The following is a 23,273-nucleotide window of genomic DNA, read 5'->3' on the forward strand; positions in this document are numbered from 1 at the left end:
TCTCTTTCATCGGCCAGTTTAATTGTAAATGCTGAATGACAGATACCGGGCTGAACCCGAGAGCTAAACTACAACCGGGGAGAAAGAACTGCATTGCTGCTGCGTTACGTTTCAAAATGTTGACTTGTCATAAGATAAGAAAAAAACAAACAAAAAAAAAACAACCTTCAGAGTGGTAAATATCTACCAAGAACCACAGTATAACATGATTCCTGGGCTGCATGGGATATACTATGCATTATATGCTGACGGATCATGGGAAACGTTGGAAAATGTGAAGGAAGTGCCTCTGCTTTGCCTCTGGATGTCAAAGTTAGAAAATCAAAATCTTGACTTAAAAAAGGAACATTGGAACTAAACACAAGTTCTCACAAAGTGTCTATTATGGTAAACTTTAGCAGGATATATTTCTTTAAAAAAATATGCACAAGCTCTTTAAGTTTCCCAAAATTACATAATTTTTTTTTATAAATAAATGAGATTTGTATAGCAAATTTTGGAATCTATATAAGCAGAGTGCTGCACAATTATATAGGTTAAATTTAAGGTTTATACATTAAATTTAAGGTTTATACATTAAACGAAAAGATCACAATATACAAAAACATACAAACCCTGGTCTCATCCAATGCCAACCATATTTTTCTTTTAAGGTCACAAATACAGACACTTGAATAGAAATTGACATTTATCCTTTATTTCAAACACATTTTATATAGAAAAAAATGTATATTTATAGGTCAGTATTACATAGTGTGTATTAAAAGACAGTATTACAGAATGCTTATAAGAACTACATTGTTGTGCTCTTTTTAAGTTCAGTCTTTTATATATAAATTATATATATATTATATATACCGTATTGGCTCGAATATAGGCCGCACTTTTCCCCCCCAGGTTAAGTCTTTAAAGTGGGGGTGCGGCCTATATTCGGGGTCTAGCGCCCGGCACCCAGGACATGCAGTCCCGGGCGTCAGGCAGGCAGCAGGGTTAGGATACAGATCCCCCCGCATCGGGGCAGGGGACCTGCATCCTACTCCCCGATACGCTCAGACAGCCTCCCCTGCCAGCACTTCCCACGGGGGGAGATTGTCTAAGCGCATCGTGCAGACGTTCACCGGCAGCGGTGAACGTCCGCACGATGCGTTTTACCTCTGCCCCCAAGACTTACCAGAGCAGACTCCCGGGTGTCTTGCGGGGCCGGCGGGGGACATCTACGCAATACGCGTATACAACTTCCGGTGCCAGGACTCAGCGGATGTGCCGACACTGGAAGTTGTATACGCGTATTGCGTAGATGTCCCCCGCCGGCCCCGCAAGACACCCGGGAGTCTGGTCTGGTAAGTCGGGGGGGGGGGGGGCAGAGTGGCAGCATATCTCGGGGGGGGGAGGAGAAGGATAGTGGCAGCATATCTCGGGGGGGGGGACAGTGTCAGAATATCTCGGGGGGGAGGACAGTGTCAGCATATCTCGGGGGGGACAGAGTGGCAGCATATCTCGGGGGGGACAGAGTGGCAGCATATCTCGGGGGGGGGGACAGAGTGGCAGCATGTCTATTAAAAAATGTTTTTCTTTAAAAAAGCACCAAACTTTTAGGGTGCGGCCTATACACGGGGGCGGCCTATATCCGATCCAATACGGTATATATATATTATATTTATGCAGGAACGCAGCTTGATTAAAATACTGTTTTTTTGTGTGTAAGAATAACATGTTCCCTCTTTAATTTCCTGCTTGACTCAAGCTCGTCTAGCAGTTCTATTAAATATGTAGACATAGTGCAGAAGAAAAGATATTACATATAAATGAAGCAATTTATATTTTTATGGAAACAAATTAAATACTATTTTGTTTCTTTCTGTTCTATGGCCTCTTTCAGTTGACTATTTTGGGGTTCAAACAAATCATAGTATACACTAGATTTCCCAGAATGATCCCGAACGTGCAGCAGGTCTTCCACGGGATAAACGTCGTCCTTTCCTGCCCACACGGTCAGACTGTACCTGCAATGAGCAAGACGAGTTATTGATCATCAATCATTATGCTGAAGAAGAGCCGAGTGACGAGAACGAAGACCGGCCGCTAAAAATAACCGCAGCTCGATACGGCTTAATCTGGGATGTAATAAGCACGTCGACCGAACGTTAGTCACTTTACAGGATGGACAGGTAGAAAAAAGAAAAAAGAAAAAAAAAAAAAGGCCTTTTTAACCCCTGCGGCCTCGACTGCAGACTTATGGCAAACACCAGATGAGTATTCTGTATTCTATGTAACCAGCGACAATTAGGGCAGACACTAAACTGTGCAGCCAAGTATATAAACACAACAAGAATAATAAAAAAAACATCTTGGTACAGCTTTATGTTCTGTTTCTGTAGTATCAGTAAGAATTATTTGTAGGAATATTGCTGAAAATAGTAGAAGGGTCTTCCAGCAGAAGCGGTAGCCGTTAAAACACTTTGGGAATTTAACCATGCGCTGTATAGACATACGGCCATTTTGAATATAAGAAAAGGCCAGGGACAAAATAAAGCTTGGAAAAAAATGGGCAGACTAGATGGGTAGAATGTCTCATTCTATGTCGCCATGTTTCAATATTAATCCAAATATAATATATATATATATATGCTGGTATAGCTTTATAGTATATTCCCTAGGAATTACAGGTCCACAATTATAAAAGGGGCGACAACGTGCTTTATATCCATTCTCTCACCTGTCGGATGTCTGCAGCAGCCACTGGAGCTGAGCCCATGACTTTCGGACAAGAGCCGCTCTCACTGGAAAGGTCACAGGTTGGCTCAACGGCCTGCAGATTCCTTCCATTTCTTTCACCATTTCCCAGCTATAACCTTCCAAAAAGTCATCAAAACATTTTATTTTTCCTAAATAAATTCAAATAGCGGATTCCAATGAATACTTTTCTTTTCCTTTTTACCGACACATTTTTATAAATGTTTTAAGTTTATTTTTTTTTTTATTATATATTTTTTTTCATTTCTGCTAGGAGTGATCCATGCACCAGCCCCTACTCCAGACAATGAGTGTGAGTGACCTGCTCTCCCGCTACTTGTTGGAGACCCCTGAACTAAACCTTTGTCCAACGCAGCTTATCTATAGAAATAACATTTTGGCCGAGAGTATAAACACTCTACGTAGTCCAGCGGAACTTGCATTATGAGCTGCCATGAGAGGAAGTCGGTACCACAGATAACCAGTGAGAAAAAAAAAACCCACTAGTTTTCCTTAACTGGTCTGGGAAATATAATAAAATGTTTAGGATTTTACATTTTTATATATTTAATATAAACAAAACACTGAGAAAACAAAAACCCCACTGGTTAACATGACATTACATTGGTTGTGGTAGTTGGCTAAGTGACAGAATGCAAAAAAAAAATACTTTATAGAGAACCATCTGCTTTAACATACACAGCGTTTTCAAAATCTATTTCCAAACACAGAATTTGCGAAACATAAAAGCAGTAAATGAACAAACCTCCTGACCAGGGGCGTAACTTGAAGCCTCAGGGCCCCGGTGCAAGAATCTGTTAAGGGCCCCCCCAACCCAATCTACCCCCTTCTCACTATCTACCCTCTCCCTACGCCCCATTCTCATTATCTACCCTCTCCCTATCTACCCTCTCCCCCTTTTCACTATCTACGCTCTCACTATCTACCCTCTCCCTACCCCCTTCTATCTACCCTCTCCCTACCCCCCCTCTCCCTATCTACCCTCTCACTATCTACCCTCTTCCTACCCCCCTTCTCACTATCTATCCTCTCCCTTCTCACTATATACCATCTCCCTACCCCCCAGTCTCATTATCTACCCTCTGTCACGACCGCTTACACAATAGCGCACACCGCAGGAGTTGTTCTGCCCAGAACCCAACCACCAAAGGAAACCCTTAGTGACAGGGAGCTGGGACTTAGATGATCCCAACAGTGAGGAGGCCAGGTGCAAGCGGATAATAATAGGAATGAGTTGGATGCAAGGGTATGAACAGCAGACGCAGAGGCCAGGAGCCAATACAGCAACGCCAGGGAAATAACGGTCAGGATGGTCAGAGAAGCCGGGTCAAAACACGAAAGCGGGAAGTCTTACAAGCCGGGTCAGCAACGGAGCGGGTAGTCCAACAACCCGGGTCAGCAACGGAGCGGGTAGTCAGACGAGCCAAAACCAGAAACCAGGAGACACAGGATACGGTACAGAATCGTCAGACAAAGGATGGTCAAGCAGGCAAAGAAGTTGGGGCAGCGCTGAGGCAGGCGGCGGCAGGGGAGACAGAAGGGTGCCGAGCGGTTGCTGACTGCTCGGCACCCCTTGGGCCCCCCTGACTGGCAGAACTCCAGGGCCCGGTCGCAGTTGCGACCCCCTGTATTTCCGCCACTGCTCCCGACTTAAAACTAGAAAACATGGTGTGGGGTATTTATTTTAGTGGTTTGTACTATACAGTAGTGTGGTGCAGGTCATAACGATAATGTATGTGTAACCAATTCACTGATCTGGAGTATGTACTCATACAATGCTTTTATTATCACATCAAGACCATTAGCGGTCAGTCTATCTGTTTAACGGGTAAGAATTATAATGTAACGGCTTCTAATTGCATTCCATCAATGCGAAAAACGAATGATTTTCAACAAGGTTATAACTATAAAATTGATCAGCCATGGAGTTCTTTAAATAAAAAACATAAAATTGTATGTAGTAAAAAAAATTAAAAACGTACATATGCACTCCAAATGAGGAGATCATATTTTCAAATATCCAGCGCACTTTTAACAGCAGCTCAACCGCCTACGTTAAGCAGACATACTGTATGTTTGTATGAATGTGTGAGAAGAGGACGTAAGCATGATGTTTGCTTCAGTAGAAGTAGGCAGGGAACGAGGATGATGAAGATTATTTTCTAACTTCTATTAAAAAATCAATGCATGCTCCAATTTAGAAAACAGACTCCAGTTTCCATTTCACATGACTGGGGGCCGATTAGGAACCATGGACCATTACCCCAACAGACTACTGGGAAAGGTTATCCAAGACGCTGAAATGGTGACTTTGGAGAATATTTCATTTTACTATTAGTACTGGAATATGAAGCCTTTATCACCCAGTCACGTGTCAAAATGAAAGTGAAAATGAAAGTAGAAATTAAAAATGAAAATAAAAAGTAAAATACTTCCCTATTGTTACACTGCCGCAGCCCAACAAAACACTCCTCTCAGTGTTCAAGAACGTACGAAACAGCAATCGGGGCGCATGTGTACATAGGAAAAAACAAAAATATATATGATAGTGTGATACCGTCTATGAAATTCAGTATGTGTAAAATGTGTATATGCACTCACAAGCGGTGCAGGTAAAAGAGGCTCTTCAAAGATAAAATCGGTTCTTTATTCTTTAAAATCTCTAAATATACGAATGAAAACAACCACATAGTGCAGTAACTTCCTGTGATGTATATAAGCAAATGTGAATGCACTTACAGAATGGTTGAATTCAAATGGTATATTCAACTTCAACAAGTTCAGCACCATCTCTGGCCCCTCCCCGGGGCGTCAACATCCGCCATACAATGTATGGCGGCAGACGCCTGTTTTAAAAGCGTTTAGGAGGCGATCAACGATCACCTCCTAAACTTAAATGGTGTCGCTGGAATGCCTCGATCAGGAGGCATCCAGCGACACCAAACACTTACCCTCGGATGGACGCAGTCTTCACCATCTGCAAGATGGCGGCGGCCCGGGAAAAAAAACCCATAAAGATGCAAAAGTTCGCTAGACCCTCTAGAGAACTCTGGAGCCCAGCTTTCTAATCACAGTGTGATTAGTAAAAAATTAAAAAATAAAATAAAATTAATAATAATTAGAAAAAAATAGTAAAAAAAACAGTAAAATTTAAAAATTTCCCTCTGATGTCACTATCAGAAAAAGGCAAAAAAAATTAAAATATATATATATAAAATATATTTTTGTGAGCAAGTCCTAAAATTAGCACATTAGCTTAAAACAATTCTCGCATGGAAAGAGTTAAAATACTGGCATATTAAATGCCCATGGGGTGTCTACTTTAAAAAAATGTATGATTTGATGGGGTAAATTGAATTGGCCGGGTTCAACAATGTCCCAAATAACACGGGGGGGAAGGATGGCCACACATCTAATTTCCAATTAGAAAAATGCACACGTACCAAATGTGGCCTTTTAGTTCCCCCCAAAAATGACAAACCTATGCATGTGGGGTATCACTGTACTCAGGAGATGTTGCTGAACACATATTGGGGTGTCGTGTGACAGCGGCATATACCAGGAGCTGTAAATTCATACATAACATAGGTGTGTGGGGGAAAAATACACACAAAAGAATACTACTGCAAACTTTGAAAAAATTCTGGTGGTAAAATGCGTGCATGCAAAGAGTTAAAATACCAGCATTTAAAATACCCTGGGGTGTCTAGTTTTCAAAAATATATGGGTTTATTGGGCACACTGAAATGGCCCGGCTCAAAGATGTACCAAATAGGGCATGGGCAGTGGATCCCCAAATGCCAAAGTTCAACATTGAAAAATGCGCATGCCCCAAATGTGGCCATTTTGCCCCCAAACAGCCAGGCAAAATCATTCATGTGAGGTATCGCTGTACTCGGGAGATGTTGCTGAACACATATCGGGGTGTTTTGTGATAGTGACATATACGAGAACCTTTTAATTCATACCTGAAGTAAAATGTATGTGAAAAAACAAATGCAAAAAAAATGACTACCACAAAGTTTGACAAAGGCTGATGGTAGAATTAGTGCTTGGAAAGGGTTAAAATACTAGCATTTGGAATACCCTGGGCTGTCTAGTTTTCAAAAATATATGACTTGATGGGGTAAATTGCATTGGCCGGCTTCAAAGATACCCGAAATGGCACATTGGGGGAAGAATTACCAGATTTGGAAAAAATGGCTTTGAAATAGCAAAACGCTACCTGTACTTATTGCCCCATAATGTGTAGAAAAAAGCAAAAAACATTGGGTATTTCTAAACTCAGGACAAATAGTAGAATCCATTTAGCAGGTTTTTTCATTACCTTTTATAGATGAGTAAAAGATTTTTCAACTAAAAGTTAGAAAGTCATTTGTTTCTAACTTTTTCACCATATTTTATACTTTTTTAATAGTAAATAATATGATACAATCAAAACAATGTCATCTAAAAAAAAGCCCTTCTTGTCCTGAAAAAAACAATATATAATGTGTGTGGGTTCAGTAAACGGGAAAGAAGAAAATTACAGCTAAACACGAGCAGCGCAGAAATGTTAAAACGGCCATTGTCACGAAGGGTACAAAAAGTAAAATCAGCCTTTGTCACGAAGGGGTTAAACATGCAAGTGTGCAGACTTACTGAAGATAGGCACTGGTATTTAATGCTTAGAATATTATTTTAGAAACCGCGCTGGGCACAGTCTCAAACCGGAGAGAACAGAATGAGATTGTAGGTTAATTCAGTGAAAGAATTGAGGGAAAAATAGGATTCCTGCTTTTAGCTTTAATTGACGCAAGTGCGTTACCTTCACTTTTCTATCAAACAGTGACTACACTGTGAATGGTATGATGTCCTTCACATGATGTTCAATAGATGTATTTCACAATAACATCATCGAGAAACATAATAAAGTACTTTTCATGTGAAGGACGTTTATCCCGTAGAAAAGAACGAGTATGTATCTAGCTGAAGCTATTTAATGACGCCACGCATTGTAGAATGAATAGGAAAGTGCTGCATTCTATAGCGGTCACTTCACCTACCTGGACAACTTATATAAATGCTGTATCTACTAAGATTGTATGCGTTTGTGTGTCCTAACATGGAGTCAAATAAAAATCAATGTCACAAACACAAAAATAGTTAAGACTGCGTCTTTTGACCATTCTTTTTTAAACAAATCTTCTAAACATCATATTAACAAGTTTGTGCCTTGTCCACGCATAGAACATTCCTAATGAGGACAGATCCTCTAATATATTTATATTATATATCTTGAGGTGTTTTAAGGGGTATTTTAAAATTCATATTGTTTTTCTTATTGCCTGTTGCATTTCATTAATAATTGTGCCATAATGTGGCTAACTTATCTAAAATGCGCTATTTCAGCCAGGAAGGTCACCTCCAGAACGTATGGAGTAAAATCAATTTTACCACAAATTTCTGTTACAAGAAATGTGATTTATATTGATTTATTTTAACACTTTCCCTGTAATGCTATAACCAGTAATTTTGGGGAAAAAATCTATGAGTAACAAAAGGTTTGGTTTTCACGGATTTATCTGCTTGAGTGAAGAACTAACAAACTTATTTGTTTTGGCATGACTATGAGTGATGCTCCTATCAGCTTTGTGTTGGTACAGGACACAGGACACCAGAGAAGACCCAGCCGGACTTGGTATGAGACATATGGTTTATGTGCAATGATTATGCTGTCTTTTTTAGTTATTATAAACACTGTATTTTTGATGTTCAAATAACCACGACACAGATAGATCAGAGGTCTACTTTTTAGTTTTTCATCCATTCCTCTTCTATATTTCATTCAATGTTCATGCTTGGTGTGGTTTTTGTATATTTTTGTAGTTCTTTCTGCAGACATTGGCATAAAACTTCAAATGCATTGGAATGTATTCTCTTATTTAGAATTATAAAGACTTTGTAAATAAGAGATCTAGTGCTATATCTGTGTTTATGATCTCTTCTTTTTATTCTCCAAAACGCCATATATGGTCAAAGATGTGCAAGATTTTTAGCAACATACGAAATGGACAATTTTATTTACGACGACGTTCTCTGCACACTTATACTACTCCACAATTTAGAGCAAGGCCTGGGCGTTATATACACAGATTCCTTGTTATAGTACCATACCTTCATTATTTTCATTGTGATTCAATCCTGTGGTCCATCCCAAAGATAAGGTCACATCAGGGAAAAATGTTGTCACCGTGTGCAAAAATTCTTCAGCGTCTACCGGTTTGGCCTTTCCTCCTGGACCAGGTAGAATATCTGCGTTAATCCAAAGAGGCTGCCTTATGTTTTCTCTTATCATCTGTAAGATCTGCATTGATGGCTGCACAACTTCCAAACTGAAAACAGATACAATAAAGTACTTATCTGTTCTAAAACCACAAACTTCTGGTCCGTTTATTACCATTAATGATTGCCAGCAAACACAATAGAAAGAAATCAACAGCGCACTATACAACCCTCAAGTAAGACTCTCCCCACCTTCCATTGGTCTCCTACTTATTGAGCAAAATTCTGCACCTTCTAAAGAAGTAACAGTGAGTTTGACCGGCTACAAGATCAGATGTGGACTGGATACTGTGATAGAAACAGACAAAAGAACCCAACTTCTGCCAATTTATATTCTTTCAGAAGGGTTCTATAGAAGAATCAAAGCGTGCCATAAGGATACATTTAACCCAAAGTCCAATTAATGTTTGAGCATAAGGACAAGTATGATTTATGCCAGCGATAAAAACAAAAAAAATTAACATTTGCATTGCACTACTCTATTCCGTAAGTTAAATTTGCATCTTAAACCAGTAGGGCTCTGATAAACGGATCTATGTTTTGATTACAATTAAAGCATTCTGTAATTTCGAATTGTATAATGCCTTTTTAGATTTTAACTTGAATTTCTGTCGGAATAATTCTGAAAGTGACATTTTCTTTTTGACTAAAACCTTTGCATACACCCACAGATTGCATCTTACTGCAAAATTATTTCACTCAACCCACGTGTTTTTAACTAGAGGAACCTGTCAATGGATTGAGATCACGTTTATGAAAAGCAAAATCCTTCTTTGAAACTATCACTGCACCTTTAGATTTTGTACAGAAGCTTTTGATTGTGGTTTCACAGCACATCTTACACAACAAAAAATGTGGTATGAAACAACATCTATAAGCCTAATGAAGGGAGGCAGGTATACGTCCCCGCGGACGTGATAAGAAGGCAATTTCGGCTGTCCACACAGGTAATACTTTCCCTTACTGGAGGGTTATGACAACTCACATGACATTAAACCTGCAATACAAGATAATATACGAGACAACGTTTGGGTTCCCATCGCCAAGACATACTGTGCAGGCACTGTTATGTCACCACATACTAAAACCTTAGAATTCTTCATCTCTGGAGTCTATTCACTAAAGGGATAGTTTGCAGTAGAGCTTTGGTTTCAACTCTCATGCTTAACTATTCAATATGAATGGCCAATACGTAGTAGGTTTCTCCAGAAAGAAGTGCTGAGCTGGCTCTGTGGAATGTATATATCAGGGGCGTCCAAGTTTTTTCTGCAGTGGGCCACTTCATCAGAATTGTATACGTGCGAGGGCCGCACTCATTTTTCACTGAGAGAAAATATGGCCTTTAATAAGATATGCAGATTAAAAAAAAGTAAATGACACAAAACCTTTACTTTTCCTCTCACTGATTTCTGGGATTTCTGGGCCTACAAATTCAGGATTCTGGATAAGTAAAAATAAAATAGTTCTATTTATTTTAGCGATGCACTAAAATGAAAATTCTGGACCAAAACTGAAAATGACCCCCCACACACTTAATAAAAGTAAGTTACACACCAAAATTGTAGAAAAAATTACCGTATTTGCTCGATTATAAGACGACCCTGATTATAAGACGACCCCCCAAAATCTGAATATTAACTTAGGAAAAAAAGAAAAAGCCTGAATATAAGACGACCCTAAAGGAAAAAAGTTTTACCAGTAAATGTTAATTCATGTAAACTATTTTTTTTTAATAAAAGCTATGATTGAGAAAAATATTTTTTTTGTTTTTATTTCTTGTATTTTCCAACCTGTCCCCCAGTTACGCACATCTGCCCCCAGGCTTGCCACTCCAATATGGCACTGTGGCCCATGATATGCCTTTTAACCCTCTATATGCCACTGTGCCCCATGGTATGCCTTTTGACCCCCTATGTGCCACTCTGCCTCCAGAAATGCCTTATACCCCTATATGCCACTCTGCCTCCAGAAATGCCTTATACCCCTATATCCCATTCTGGCATTTAGGGGGTTAAAATGCATATTATGGGGCAGAGTGGCATATAGGGAGGTATAAGGCATTTCAGGAGGCAGAGTGGCATTAAGGGAGTTAAAAGGCATTGTATAGAGCACTCTGCCTCCAGAAATGCCTTATACCCCTATATGCCACTCTGGCATTTAGGGGGTTAAAATGCATATTATGGGGCAGAGTGGCATATAGGTGTATAAGGCATTTCAGGAGGCAGAGTGCTCTATTAAATGCCCCCTTAACGCCACTCCAGAAATGCCCTATGCCCCCATTTAACACACACACACACACCCTATACCCCCATTTAACTAACACACACACACACACACACACTCTCCCCTCCCCTCCCCTCTCAGCCCTCTCTTACCGGTGCTTCCAGCCGGGGCAGCGGGTTGACGTCGCCTTCTGCTGCAGCCGGAAGGAGGTGGAGTTGGCAGCGGGGGTTTGTATCCGTCCGTCGCGTATACTTTCCCCGGCTGTCAGAGATCAGAGTTCCCCGCACCGGTGCGGGGAACTCTGATCTCTGACAGTCGGGGAAGGTTTGCGCGACGGACGCAGACAACCCCCGCTGCTAGCCACACCTCCTTCCGGCTGCAGCGGACGTTGTCTACGCGGATCGCGTAGACGTCAACCCGCTGCCCCGGCAATACAGCAGGAAGCACCGGTAAGTGTGTGTATGATGGGGGGGGGGGTGAGACAGGAGGATCCAGGTCCCCTGCAGCGGTGCGGGGGATCTGGATCTTAGTCTCCTAATCAGACTCTATTTGAGGTCTGATTAGAAGACGACCCCGATTAGAAGACGAGGGGTATTTTTCAGAGCATTTGCTCTGGAAAAAACCTCGTCTTATAATCGAGCAAATACGGTATATATTATGATTGTTAACAGCAATCTCAGGCATACCCAGATTCCTGCATGTACTGGTTGGCTGGGCATCGTATTTTTTGTCCAATTTTAGTGTTAACCACGCTTTTATTAAAAGTAACACACCACAATTGGGCAAAAAAAATCAACAATATGACTTGGCATGATAGGAGTGTGATTGCTAACAGCAAACACACTCTTTTTATACCCAGGCAACCAGTAAATGCTGGAACCTAGGCATGATGGGACTGTGATTGCTGTTAGCTGTTAGCAATCCCACTCCTATCATCCCAAATCAGCCAGTACATGCTGGTACAGGGTGGCTGTAAATGCAGACCCCATACTGCTGGCAGCATCAATACACAAGGGGGGCAGCTAGCCAGGTTTCAGCATGTACTGGCTGACTTGGCATGATAGGAGTGTGATTGCTAACAGCAAACACACTCTTTATACCCAGGCAACCAGTAAATGCTGGAACCTAGGCATGATGGGACTGTGATTGCTGTTAGCTGTTAGCAATCCCACTCCTATCATCCCAAATCAGCCAGTACATGCTGGTACAGGGTGGCTGTAAGTGCAGACCCCATACTGCTGGCAGCATCAATACACAAGGGGGGCAGCTAGCCAGGTTTCAGCATGTACTGGCTGACTTGGCATGATAGGAGCGGGATTGTTAACAGCAATCACAGTCCCATCATGCCTAGGTTCCAGCACTTACACATCCATGCTATCACACACACACACACAAATTCATTCATTCACAGATTCATTCCCTCAATCAGACACTCATTCACACAACCTTCCCCACCCCCTTACCTGCTCTACAGCTCTCGATGTCGCTCACAGACTTCAGCAGGGGGCGCGGCCTCCCTCGTTCTCCCCACAGAGGAAGCAGGACTGGAGCAGAGAATAGACCCTCCCACAAGTAAGCAGCAGGGCTCTTGTGATCCTGGCTGCCGATTTCACGCAGGCCGCACCTCGAGGTCGTGCGGGCCGCATGTTGGACGCCCCTGGTATATATCAATGGGTGAGGAGGCATTGAAAATGTCAATAATCTAACTATGCACTATACAAGACCACTGAAGGTCTTCCTGCAGCAGAAGCCCACCAGAGTCCAACTCACTTAATATATAGTAAAGTGTGGGAGTTAAAAGCACAGCAAATTCTTCTGTCAACTCTCCCTTTAGTCCCCTCTGTCCCTTAAACCACATTCAATCTTCAGAATTGGGATACTGGCCAAGACAGCCACCATCCGGGACATAAGTCCAGTTGTTAAGACTGTTGGCAGCAATGCATTGGGGTCTCAGGATAATGTTGGGTCAGAACTGTGGCTGGCACTCCAGAATGGACACCTTTAACAAAATAAGATGCCATTTCTGATCTTCGTAGAGTTGAACCTGAACTGTAGTTAATAAACAAACTTGGGCCAAGCCGGTGGCAAGTCCAGGGCTACCTTGGGTTATGCACAACTCTCATGATATACATTTTTAGATATTTGTAGGCAAAAACCATAATGCTGTGACGCTCATTCTAAATTTGGGTATTTTGAGGATTTATCTAAATGGTCTATTTCTTTTTTCCTCCGCTAAATAAAAAAAGTCCCCAGAGCAGATGATGCCTGGAGTGTCCCCTTAACCAAAAAACACATTTTCTCATTAAGTTAAGGAATTTGTCTGTTCTCCCCATCCTAGCATGTAAAGTTATCTGGACATTGAAAGAAATACTGTATATACTTAAGGGCTTTTTAGCTGATAATTTCCCACCAAACATTGGAGGTTATTGAATCGTTGACCTTAGCCTCTTATCCAAAATTGGCTGAGTAATACAAGATTGACTGCATTAAAGAAATGCGGAATGCGGTAATTGGTATAGATTGCATATTCAACTAATTTAAATTGCCACATTAAAAAGCTGACAGTTTGAAAGCTTGTTTAAAACAGTAATTGAACAAGAAATTTAGTTAGGCTGCCATGACATTTTTATACTGTGCTAATCACATGACCTCTTAACCACCGAGAGGGACCGGCATCCGAATTACTTTTTTCTTTCAGATGACTCATGTGGCAATAAAGTGGTTTTCTGAGGTACGCAAATTGCTGTGTCAAGTGCAATGACTCTTATGGTCTTGCAGTTCAGAGTCCCTAAGATGACCCCCCCACAAACAAAACAATTTGAAAACCAGAAGTGATTCACCAATAGCATTTAAATGATTTTTATGGTTCTTCAGTGCTTGCCAAAGCAAGCTGTACTTTATTTGGGGATTTTTTTCTGTAGAACATAAAATTTGACAGCAGACAAGAACCATAAAGCCGAGTCCGCCCATAATAAAAACCTCAATCATTCCTTGGTCTTGTCCTATAGAAATAATCCTATCCCATGCACCTGTGGAGAGGCTGGTCAAATAGGCTTAAAAATTGGAACTCTCACCATCAGAGCTTAAAACAAATGAATTCCCTAAAAATACCTATCGCTTGTGCCTTGTGTTTAGGGCTGCAACTACTAAATCGATAAAATCAGTTGGTTGAATCAATTTTATCAAATATAAGATGAGGGTTTTTCATTTTATAATCCTTGTTTTATAATCCGACCCAAAATAGAGGTCAGATAATAACACTAAAATACAGATCCCCCGCAGCGCTGCAGGGGACCTGGATCCTCCTCTCTGGCAGCCGGTGGGCATCTGTGCAATACGCACAGACAACCTCCACTACTGTCCTCCACTTCCGCCGGGGGTTCTATGATGGGGCACCAGCTTGACATAACCTTCCGGTGCTCCACCATAGAAGCCCCGGCCAGCATGGAAGTACCGGCCAGCAGCGGCGGAGGTTGTTTGCGCGCATTGCGCAACATTCGCCGGCTGCCAGAGAGGAGGATCTGCCGCAGCGCTGCAGGGAACCTGGATCTTCCACTCTGGCAGCCGGTGGGGGGGGTATAAGGCACTTCTCCAGGGTATAAGGCATATAGGGGATATAAGATATATCTGGGGTTATAAGGCATATCAGAGGGCAGTGGCATATCAGGGGGTATAAGACATATAGGGGATATAAGGCATATCTGGGGAGGGCACAGTGGAATATAGGGGATATAAGACATATCTGGGATGCATTAATGTGCATAACTGGGGGCAGGTTAGGAAATAAAAACAAGAAATGCATTTTTCTCAAAGTTTTTTTATTCTGCTGTTTGTTTTTAATATCCAGTTTGTTCAATAATTTATTTTAAACAAATGAAAATTGTACATTTATTTTTTTTATCCAATTAATTGATTAATCGAAAAAATTAATCGGCCAACTAATCGATTATGAAAATAATCGTTAGTTGCAGCCCTACTTGTGTTTCTTAATCACTGTAATTGTTCTGGAGATATTTAGCTTATAAATTCACGTCATGGAAGCAGAGATTGGTGGCAGTCTGAGTTCTGTCCCCCTTTACTTTTCACCAACTTAACAACAGGATAGAGATAATTGTAATCATGCAAATTCTTTTGCTGGACTTCTACACCACATAGCGAATTTCTTCTTGTGATAATATGAAATTATCATGGGGAAAAAAATGTTCAACTTGATCAAAAAATTCAGTGCTGTACAGTAACATAAATTAACATTAACAAAATCTACGGACATTCTGAGAAGTTTTCCCTCGCTTGCGAATAATAAATTTGCCTTTGTCAAACGGCTTACCTCTTGAAATCAAGCTTAAGGCCTCTGCTGGTTGATGAAACATCATCCAAAAACTCCTTTAGAGTTAGATCGCTGTCTGTCATGGGAGGATGAGCCATGATTGGTTCTGATCCACGGAGCAGGACATCAGCTTCGATCATGTGAGCATCACCTAATGTAAGAAATCACGGAGTTTGAATACAGCATGCCAAAAAAACCCGCTGAAAATACACAATTATTAAATATATATCAAGCACTGATAGGTAGGATTATATGAAGGCCTTTTGCTGCCTGTCCAAAAACATTTTTTTAAATAAATTACAATTTTTTTGTAATTTTTTTTTTAAACGGCTTAACTGGTGGACACATAACACATCTATTATCTAGATTTATATTTTCTAATTCTATTTAATCATCAATTACCAACTGGCTTTGTTATCTTTATTAAAATTTTAAGGAAGATGAAAAAAGAAAAACAAATCAAGCCGACATCTAACGTCCTGCATAGCTTCTAAAAACTACATGCCCTGCGTGTAGAAGGGGATAAAGGGGATACTCGCTCTGTAATGCCTCTTTTAGCTTTGATTTGCTGTTTGCAGCATGATACCAGGTTACTTCAACTCCATCTCTCCTTTCAATAAGTTGTTTTCTCAGGAAATAGTCCAAGATGTCTTCACTCCAGGTGCCTAGAAGGAAGTCAAATTTACATTAAATGGAACATATCCAAAAAATATTTAGCTATCAGCTCGCTTTACAGCTGCAGCAGTCTTTCCAAAGCCATAAATCCCATGTTTCGATATATTCATAATTACAGGGCCAAATCTCCCATGAAGCAACATGATTTTTGCAACTTCAGACGGAAGCCTCCAAAGTTTAGAAATGAAGATGTAACAAAATTTCCGAAACTCCATCAATTGCTTGAACCCATAAAACTAAAGTCCGTCCTCCTAGTTGTATTTGCCACTACGACTACATGTCTATTCTTAAAGGAAGCTATGCCTGATCTCTCCGGGACTTGAGATGAACCTGTGGAAACACTGTACATGTACCGGCCATTATGTTCTATGGGACTCATGAGAAATTCAGCCCTTGTTCATACTGTAGATTTTGCGTGGAAGTAGTTCTGGACACACCATTAACTCCCAGCCAGAGATATTAACGCGTATGAAACCAATACACAGATCACCATCAACTGCAGAAAGAGCAATCATGTTAACGAGACACAATAAATATGGAAATAAAACAAATCTCAAATCAACACGGTAAAATACATTTTGTAGTAGTGATCAGGTACAAACGTTTAAACCAACTCTGCCCTCTGACCAAAAGGCAGGCTAGACGAGATACACCTTCGAGAGTCTCCATCCGTCGGAGGCTTTAATGTGGGTCACAGGATGTCATTAAACATACATCAAGGTTCAAAGGGAAGGAGCAGAGACCATTGGGATGCAAAGTGATACGGCAAATAACCATGTGTGGGTTAAAGGGAAAGGAAGCACTCTTAAAGACGATGGGCATGTCTGCTAAATGGCAGGCTGCCTGGCGCTGCCAGCAAATTACTCAGAGATCAGCTCTTGTTTGCTAACAAAAATCTTTCACCAAGTTCTCATTCCATTAGTCCAGGAAAACAAACCATGACATATATTGTTCTGTTTTTTTTATATATATATATATATATATATATATATATATATATATATATATATATATATATATATATATATATATATATATATATATACACATACACATACACATATACACACACACATAAAATATTGCTTATACATTCATCTTAACCTTTGAAAAGAATGAACACCGAGCTGAAAACATTGTGTGTCCCCAAAACATCTCATCCAAAATTTACTTTGCTTTTTTCCTATTGTGAAAGTAATTCGGTCAAGTAAAAAAAAAAATATATATAAAAAAAAATGTAAACTCAGGCATAATACATAAAAAAAATAAAAATGGCTGAAAAAAATGACAGGTGTTATCGGGGGGGCAGCTTTTGTACATAAAGGTGAATTAAATTATTATTTGAAAAAACCTTAACATAACAACAGAAACATATGAAGTATATCCGAAGTATCTTAAAGGGACACTAAAAAGGCAGAAACGATTCAGATCCTTAAGTTTTAAAATAGCTCTATATACGAGCGCTCACTCTGTTTAATGAAAAGCACAAAAAAAAAAAATTCTTCTTATGTCAGTGAACGGCTCCATAGACCCCACATCTTCATGACCCCTTTAACTGGACTGATACTATCAATATTAATCTTATTCTTTATTAAACGCCAACATATTACACGGCGCTGTGCAAATTAAATATGGAGAGTTAACATACACATAACTAAGATACACTTAAACATACAGATATAACAGGAGGGGAGGTCCCTGCCCGTAAGCTTCCAGTTTAGCCTTATGGTACTTTTATACAAAGGTTCTGGCAAGAACGGTGGGTCGATGGGGGCACCAACTGTGATCTTACAATCTAAAAAGAATTATACTGCGACAAAGGAGGGGTAAAAGAGGCAGTATTTGCAATCTGAAGGAGTAATTAGGGGTAAGTGGTTGCAGGATATAAAACAGAAGCTATAAAAGAGGGATGGGTGGGTTACAGCTTGTGGCAACGGAAAGAAATGCTTCAATGCCACAAACCAAGTCATACACACAGCGACAAAATGAATGATCTCTAATTATAAAACGGGTGTAACATAGGCCCGTACCCAGCACAGGAGCAGTCACGTAAGGCTTCTTGGTGCGTGAAGGAAGAGGAAGCCCCAATGACTCTTGTTTTTTGATTTTATTTCTGGCACAGGATTGTGGTGAATTTGTTTGTAAAAGTAGGAAACCGCGTGTACGTGTTCTGTAATAGACATTACCGTGAAAATATTTTAGTCAGATGTATGAAAATAGGCTGTAAAGTAAAAAAGCTTGCAAAAACAATCATACTTCCACCCTTTGCTTTCAATACAGCATCACTTTTTCTAGGTACACTCGTACAGTTCTTTAAGGAACTCGGCAGGTAGGTTGTCCCAAACATGTTGGAGAACTAACCACCATTCCTCTGTGGATTTAGGCGCCTAAATTGCTTCTCTCTCTCTTTGCGTAATCCCAGACAGACTCGATGACGGTGAGATCAGAGCTCTGTGGGGGCCAAACCATGGCTCCCAGGACTCCTTGTTCTACGTTATGCTTAAGATAGTTCTTATTTACCTTGCCTGTATGTTCGGGTTCATTGCCATGCTGCCCAAGTTGGGGCCAAACAGATGCCTCCCTGATTGCACTGCATGCTGGATAAGTATCTGCCTGTACTTCTCAGTGTTAAGGAGACCATTAATTTTGACCCAACTCTATTTGCAGAAATGCAGCCCCAAACTTGCAAGGAACCTTCACCATTCTTTACTGTTGCCTGCAAACATTCTTGCACTGCTCTCCAGCCCCTTGGCAAACAAACTGCCTCCTTCTACAGACAAATGTTGACTCCTCAGTCCAGAGAACCTGCTGCCATTTCTTATGCCCTCCGGTTCCTGTATTTTCATAAACAGTTGAGTCACTTGGCCTTATTTCCACTTCGGTGGTTTGACTTTTTGAATACAAGACTTTCATAAAGACCACTTCTGACCAGACTTCTCTGGACAGTAGATGGGTATATATATCAGGGTCCCACTCTTTTCTCCCAGCGCTGACCTGATGACCCTGCTGGACAACTTCCAACTGTGAAGGTAAATAAGCATGATGTGCCTTTCATCTGCTGCGGTTTTCTTGGTCAACCGCATCTACGGTCCTCAACATTGTCTGTTACTTTGTGCTTCTTTCTCTGGAAACCCACATCTGCCTTGGTGATGCAGTATAAGTGTCTTGTGCATCTGGTGAGTTTGGATGTTCCTCACCCAGTTTATTCCTCCTACACAGCAGTTTCTGTTTCAGTTAATGATTGTGTTTCGACATACGTATTAAATTGCTGATCACTAGCACCTGTTTGGTATAATTGTTTAATCATACACCTAACTTGTGCAAGTGTACCTAGAAGAATTGATGCTGTTTTGAAGGGGGGGGGGACACACACCAAATATTTGATTTAAACTTTTATTAAATGACAAAGATAAACTATTAACATGTCTATTTGAAAGCATTATTACTTTACATCATTTTTCACACAAGAACATTTTGAAACAAAAACAAGGTACATACTTTGTCCCCACAAGACAAAAATACTGAACAGAAACTTAACGTGGGAAAATTAATTTTCTAATTACCAGCTCTTTGAGCGTTCCTTGTGTAATAACACTTTACATGTAATTTTAATATATCACGATCTTGGGTGCCCATTTAACCATTTGTGACATATGTACAAAAAAATATATATTTCAATCAGCTGTAAAGAAATCAGATTTTTTTTGTGGTGACATTAATTAGCGATCTATAAACTGGGATTAAACATATGCTAAATAATGGATAATTATGTCCATATTTTATTACTGGCAGGTCCAGTTTACCGAATTGCTATAGCGACACCTGGTGGCCGAGTCTGTTTATACCGGAATGAAGTCAATGGGCTTTCCCTTTGCGGTTATGGTGACCGGGCATGAACGGAAGCCAGCTAGTTCTATAATACCCGGAATACCGTCACAATATATACGGGGAAATGTATATGCACCGGAAACAACGAAAGCCATTATATATTTATTGTAAGTATTTGTTTTAATAATCCAGAAGACGCAGTACTGGCTAAATGCGCATCAGCCAATACGGGGAATCCCGAATACGAGAAAGCAGGGAACATCAGCTCAAAGTTCTGGTCCGGTTCTTCCATTTCTACACTGTGATCTTATAATTTCCTCTTACCATGTGTCCTCTCCATAAGTCTGCCTTTGAGATCCACACAACTCATCAGAACCAGAAGCAGCCCTCCTGTAACGATCACAATCCAAATGACAAACAAAAAAGGGCGACCGCGGCAACGAGTCATAAACATTCACCCCAACTACATGCACATCGCGAACTTAACGAGTCACGTAACTCCACCAGGAAGCAGGTCAGGAGAGAGCCAATGAGATCAAGCCCTGGGACAGCCAATCAGAATGCACGTTGTGTGCGCTACGGCGAAGGAGCGCTGAGGGCTTCGGTTCGGCTCGGCTCAATCCGATGAATTTGGTTTGCAGGTGGATTCCACCCCCTACGCTACTAGTGATGGGAAGTTCGGATCATTAAAGTGAATCGGATCATTTCGACTCACTGAAATGATCCGATTCATGATCCGAATCTTCGGATCACTCAGTGTGACTCACAAGAGTTACTGTTTCCCACACTAACGATTGGCCCCGACCCTTTCAATAGTTAATGAACCCTCCTACCTGCCTACTGTAAGATCCGAATCTTTGAACGACTCTCTGCCTTCATTGGGATTCGAATCATTCAGAGAATATCACCATACTTTTATAAATAAATACATTAATAATCACTGCCCCCAGGATTTACATTCCCCTTTACCTCCAACTGCACCTTAAGTTAACTTTATTAAATTAATTAAATTAACCCTCAGCATTAAATTAACCCATAACACCCCATCAACCATGACTGACCCTAAAATTAACCCTTAACACCCCACTAAGCATAACTGCCCCTAAATTAACCCTAAACACCCTTTTAAGCATTACTGCCCCTAAATTAACCCTAAACACCCATCAACCATAACTGCCCCTAAATTAACCCTAAATACCCCATTAACCATAACCACCCCTAAATTAATTGCATGTACTCCAGATGAATTACCTAATAAATTGGTATGGTTGATGGGGTCTTTAGTGTTAATTTAGGGTTAGCTATGGTTAATAGGGTGTTTCGGGTTAATTTGGGGGCAGTTATGGTTAATGGGGTGTTTAGGGTTAATTTAGGGGCAGTTATGGTTGATGGGGTGTTTAGGGTTATTTAGGGGCAGTTATGCTTAAAGGGGTGTTTAGGGTTAATTTAGGGGCAGTTATGCTTAATGAGCTGTTAAGGGTTAATTTTAGGGGCAGTCATGGTTGATGGGGTGTTATGGGTTAATTTAATGCTGAGGGTTAATTTAATTAATTTAATAAAGTTAATTTAAGGTGCAGTTAGAGGTAAAGGGGAATGTAAATCCTGGGGGCAGAGATTATTAATGTATTTATTCATAAAAGTATGGTGATATTCTCTGACTGATTCGAATTCCTGTAAGATTCGAATCATTTGAATCATTGAATCATATGAATCATTAAATCATTCGAATCTTTGAACGACCTCTGTGAGCTGTAACCTGATCCCAGAGTCAGTGTCTGAGTGCTCTGCAGATGACTCGCTCTAGGATCAGGTTACAACTGCATGATTCACAGACTGAACTGCTACAAATGAATCGTTCAGTCTACTGAACCGATTCATCCGGATCACTAAAAAGATTCGGATCAAACGAACGATTCGTTCATGATCCGGACATCACTATAAACTACAGGGCAGGGGTGATAAGGGGAGTAATTGCCACGGGGCGATTTGGGCCACTGCCTGAAGCCTATTTTAATTTTCATTGCAATTCCACCCTTTGCCACCAGGGTGTGTAATGTTACCGTAACGGGCTGTGATGCAGGTAGGTGCTTCCTGTACAGTCCCTGCAGGTGGAGGTGTGTAGAATAGTTCCCACTCAGCACATAGTCTGCCAGGCGCTGTAGAGGACATTAGAGCCACTTCAGCCTCCGTACTAAACTGAGTTGTTACATACTATGTTACAGAGGTTGACAGAGAGTTCCTCCAGCTACGTACAAACACATCTGATTTTAAGCCATTTTAGCACATAAGCTCAACAAACAAATGTTTCACAAGTTAATGAGTATGCTAAAAAAACTGAATATTTGGTCCTAATTGACCAGCTTTGTTATATAAAGTTCACAAACCTGCCACAGTTTTTAGTTAAGGTATGAAAGTCTCCTGATGTAAAGACTTAAGAATTGTTTGCTGGCAGGCATATGAGTAACTATAAAATAAATTTAGGTCTTTAAAGTGGGGGTGCGGCCGGTATCATGCGGTCCTCGGTGGGTGTTTTTTTTTCTTTCTTTTAGCCCTGCTGCGGGCAGCAGGGTTGGGATCCAGATTTCCCGCAGCGCTGCAGGGGACCTGGATCCTCCTCTCTGGCAGCCGGTGGAGGTCTGCGCGATGCACGTAGACAACCTCTACTGCCGGCACTTCCGCCGGGGCTTCTATGGTGGAGCATCGACGCAACATAACCTTACGGTTCTCCACCGTAGAAGCCCGGCGGAAGTGCCTGCAGCGGAGGTTGTCTAAGCGCATTGTGCAGATGTCCACCGGCCGGCCCCGCTATACCCCAGGGAGTCTGGGGGGAGTGGCATATCAGGGGAGCATTATGACACCAGGGAGTCTGGGGGGAGTGGCACATCTAGGGAGCAGAGTGGCATATCAGGGGAGCAGAGGGGCACATCTATAAGTAGGGAGCATTATGAATTTAGGGGGGCCTTAACTCCTTCAGTCCCAGGGGTTTTTGGTACCTCAAGTCCCGGAGCAATTTTGCAATTTTTGCGCTATGTCGGTTCAGCGATTATTCTCTTTTCCTGTGAATAGTCTACCCATGTAAACTATATAGAGCTTTCTTTTGATACCATAGTTAGATGATTAGCTGAAAATTTAGGATGAGAAA

The 23,273-nt window shown here is 40.9% G+C and overlaps 1 protein-coding gene across 1 annotated transcript; it reads right to left on the reverse strand.

Annotated features, from left to right (window-relative positions):
- Nucleotides 1-1,843: 1,843 nt before the first annotated feature.
- On the reverse strand, nucleotides 1,844-22,909 carry LOC149303076 (protein FAM151B-like). Its single transcript, XM_089481824.1, has 6 exons — nucleotides 22,852-22,909; nucleotides 16,168-16,293; nucleotides 15,629-15,779; nucleotides 8,911-9,128; nucleotides 2,717-2,852; nucleotides 1,844-2,003 (listed from the first exon to the last, which is right to left on the reverse strand). The coding sequence occupies exons 1-6, from the start codon at nucleotides 22,907-22,909 to the stop codon at nucleotides 1,844-1,846; spliced, it is 849 nt and encodes a 282-aa protein (XP_089337950.1).
- Between the last annotated feature and the right edge of the window lie 364 nt (nucleotides 22,910-23,273).

This window comes from Sceloporus occidentalis, unplaced genomic scaffold (genome assembly GCF_023333645.1).
Source record: "Sceloporus occidentalis isolate IW3139 unplaced genomic scaffold, rSceOcc1.0.p SCAF_16, whole genome shotgun sequence".
Taxonomy (NCBI): domain Eukaryota; kingdom Metazoa; phylum Chordata; class Lepidosauria; order Squamata; family Phrynosomatidae; genus Sceloporus; species Sceloporus occidentalis.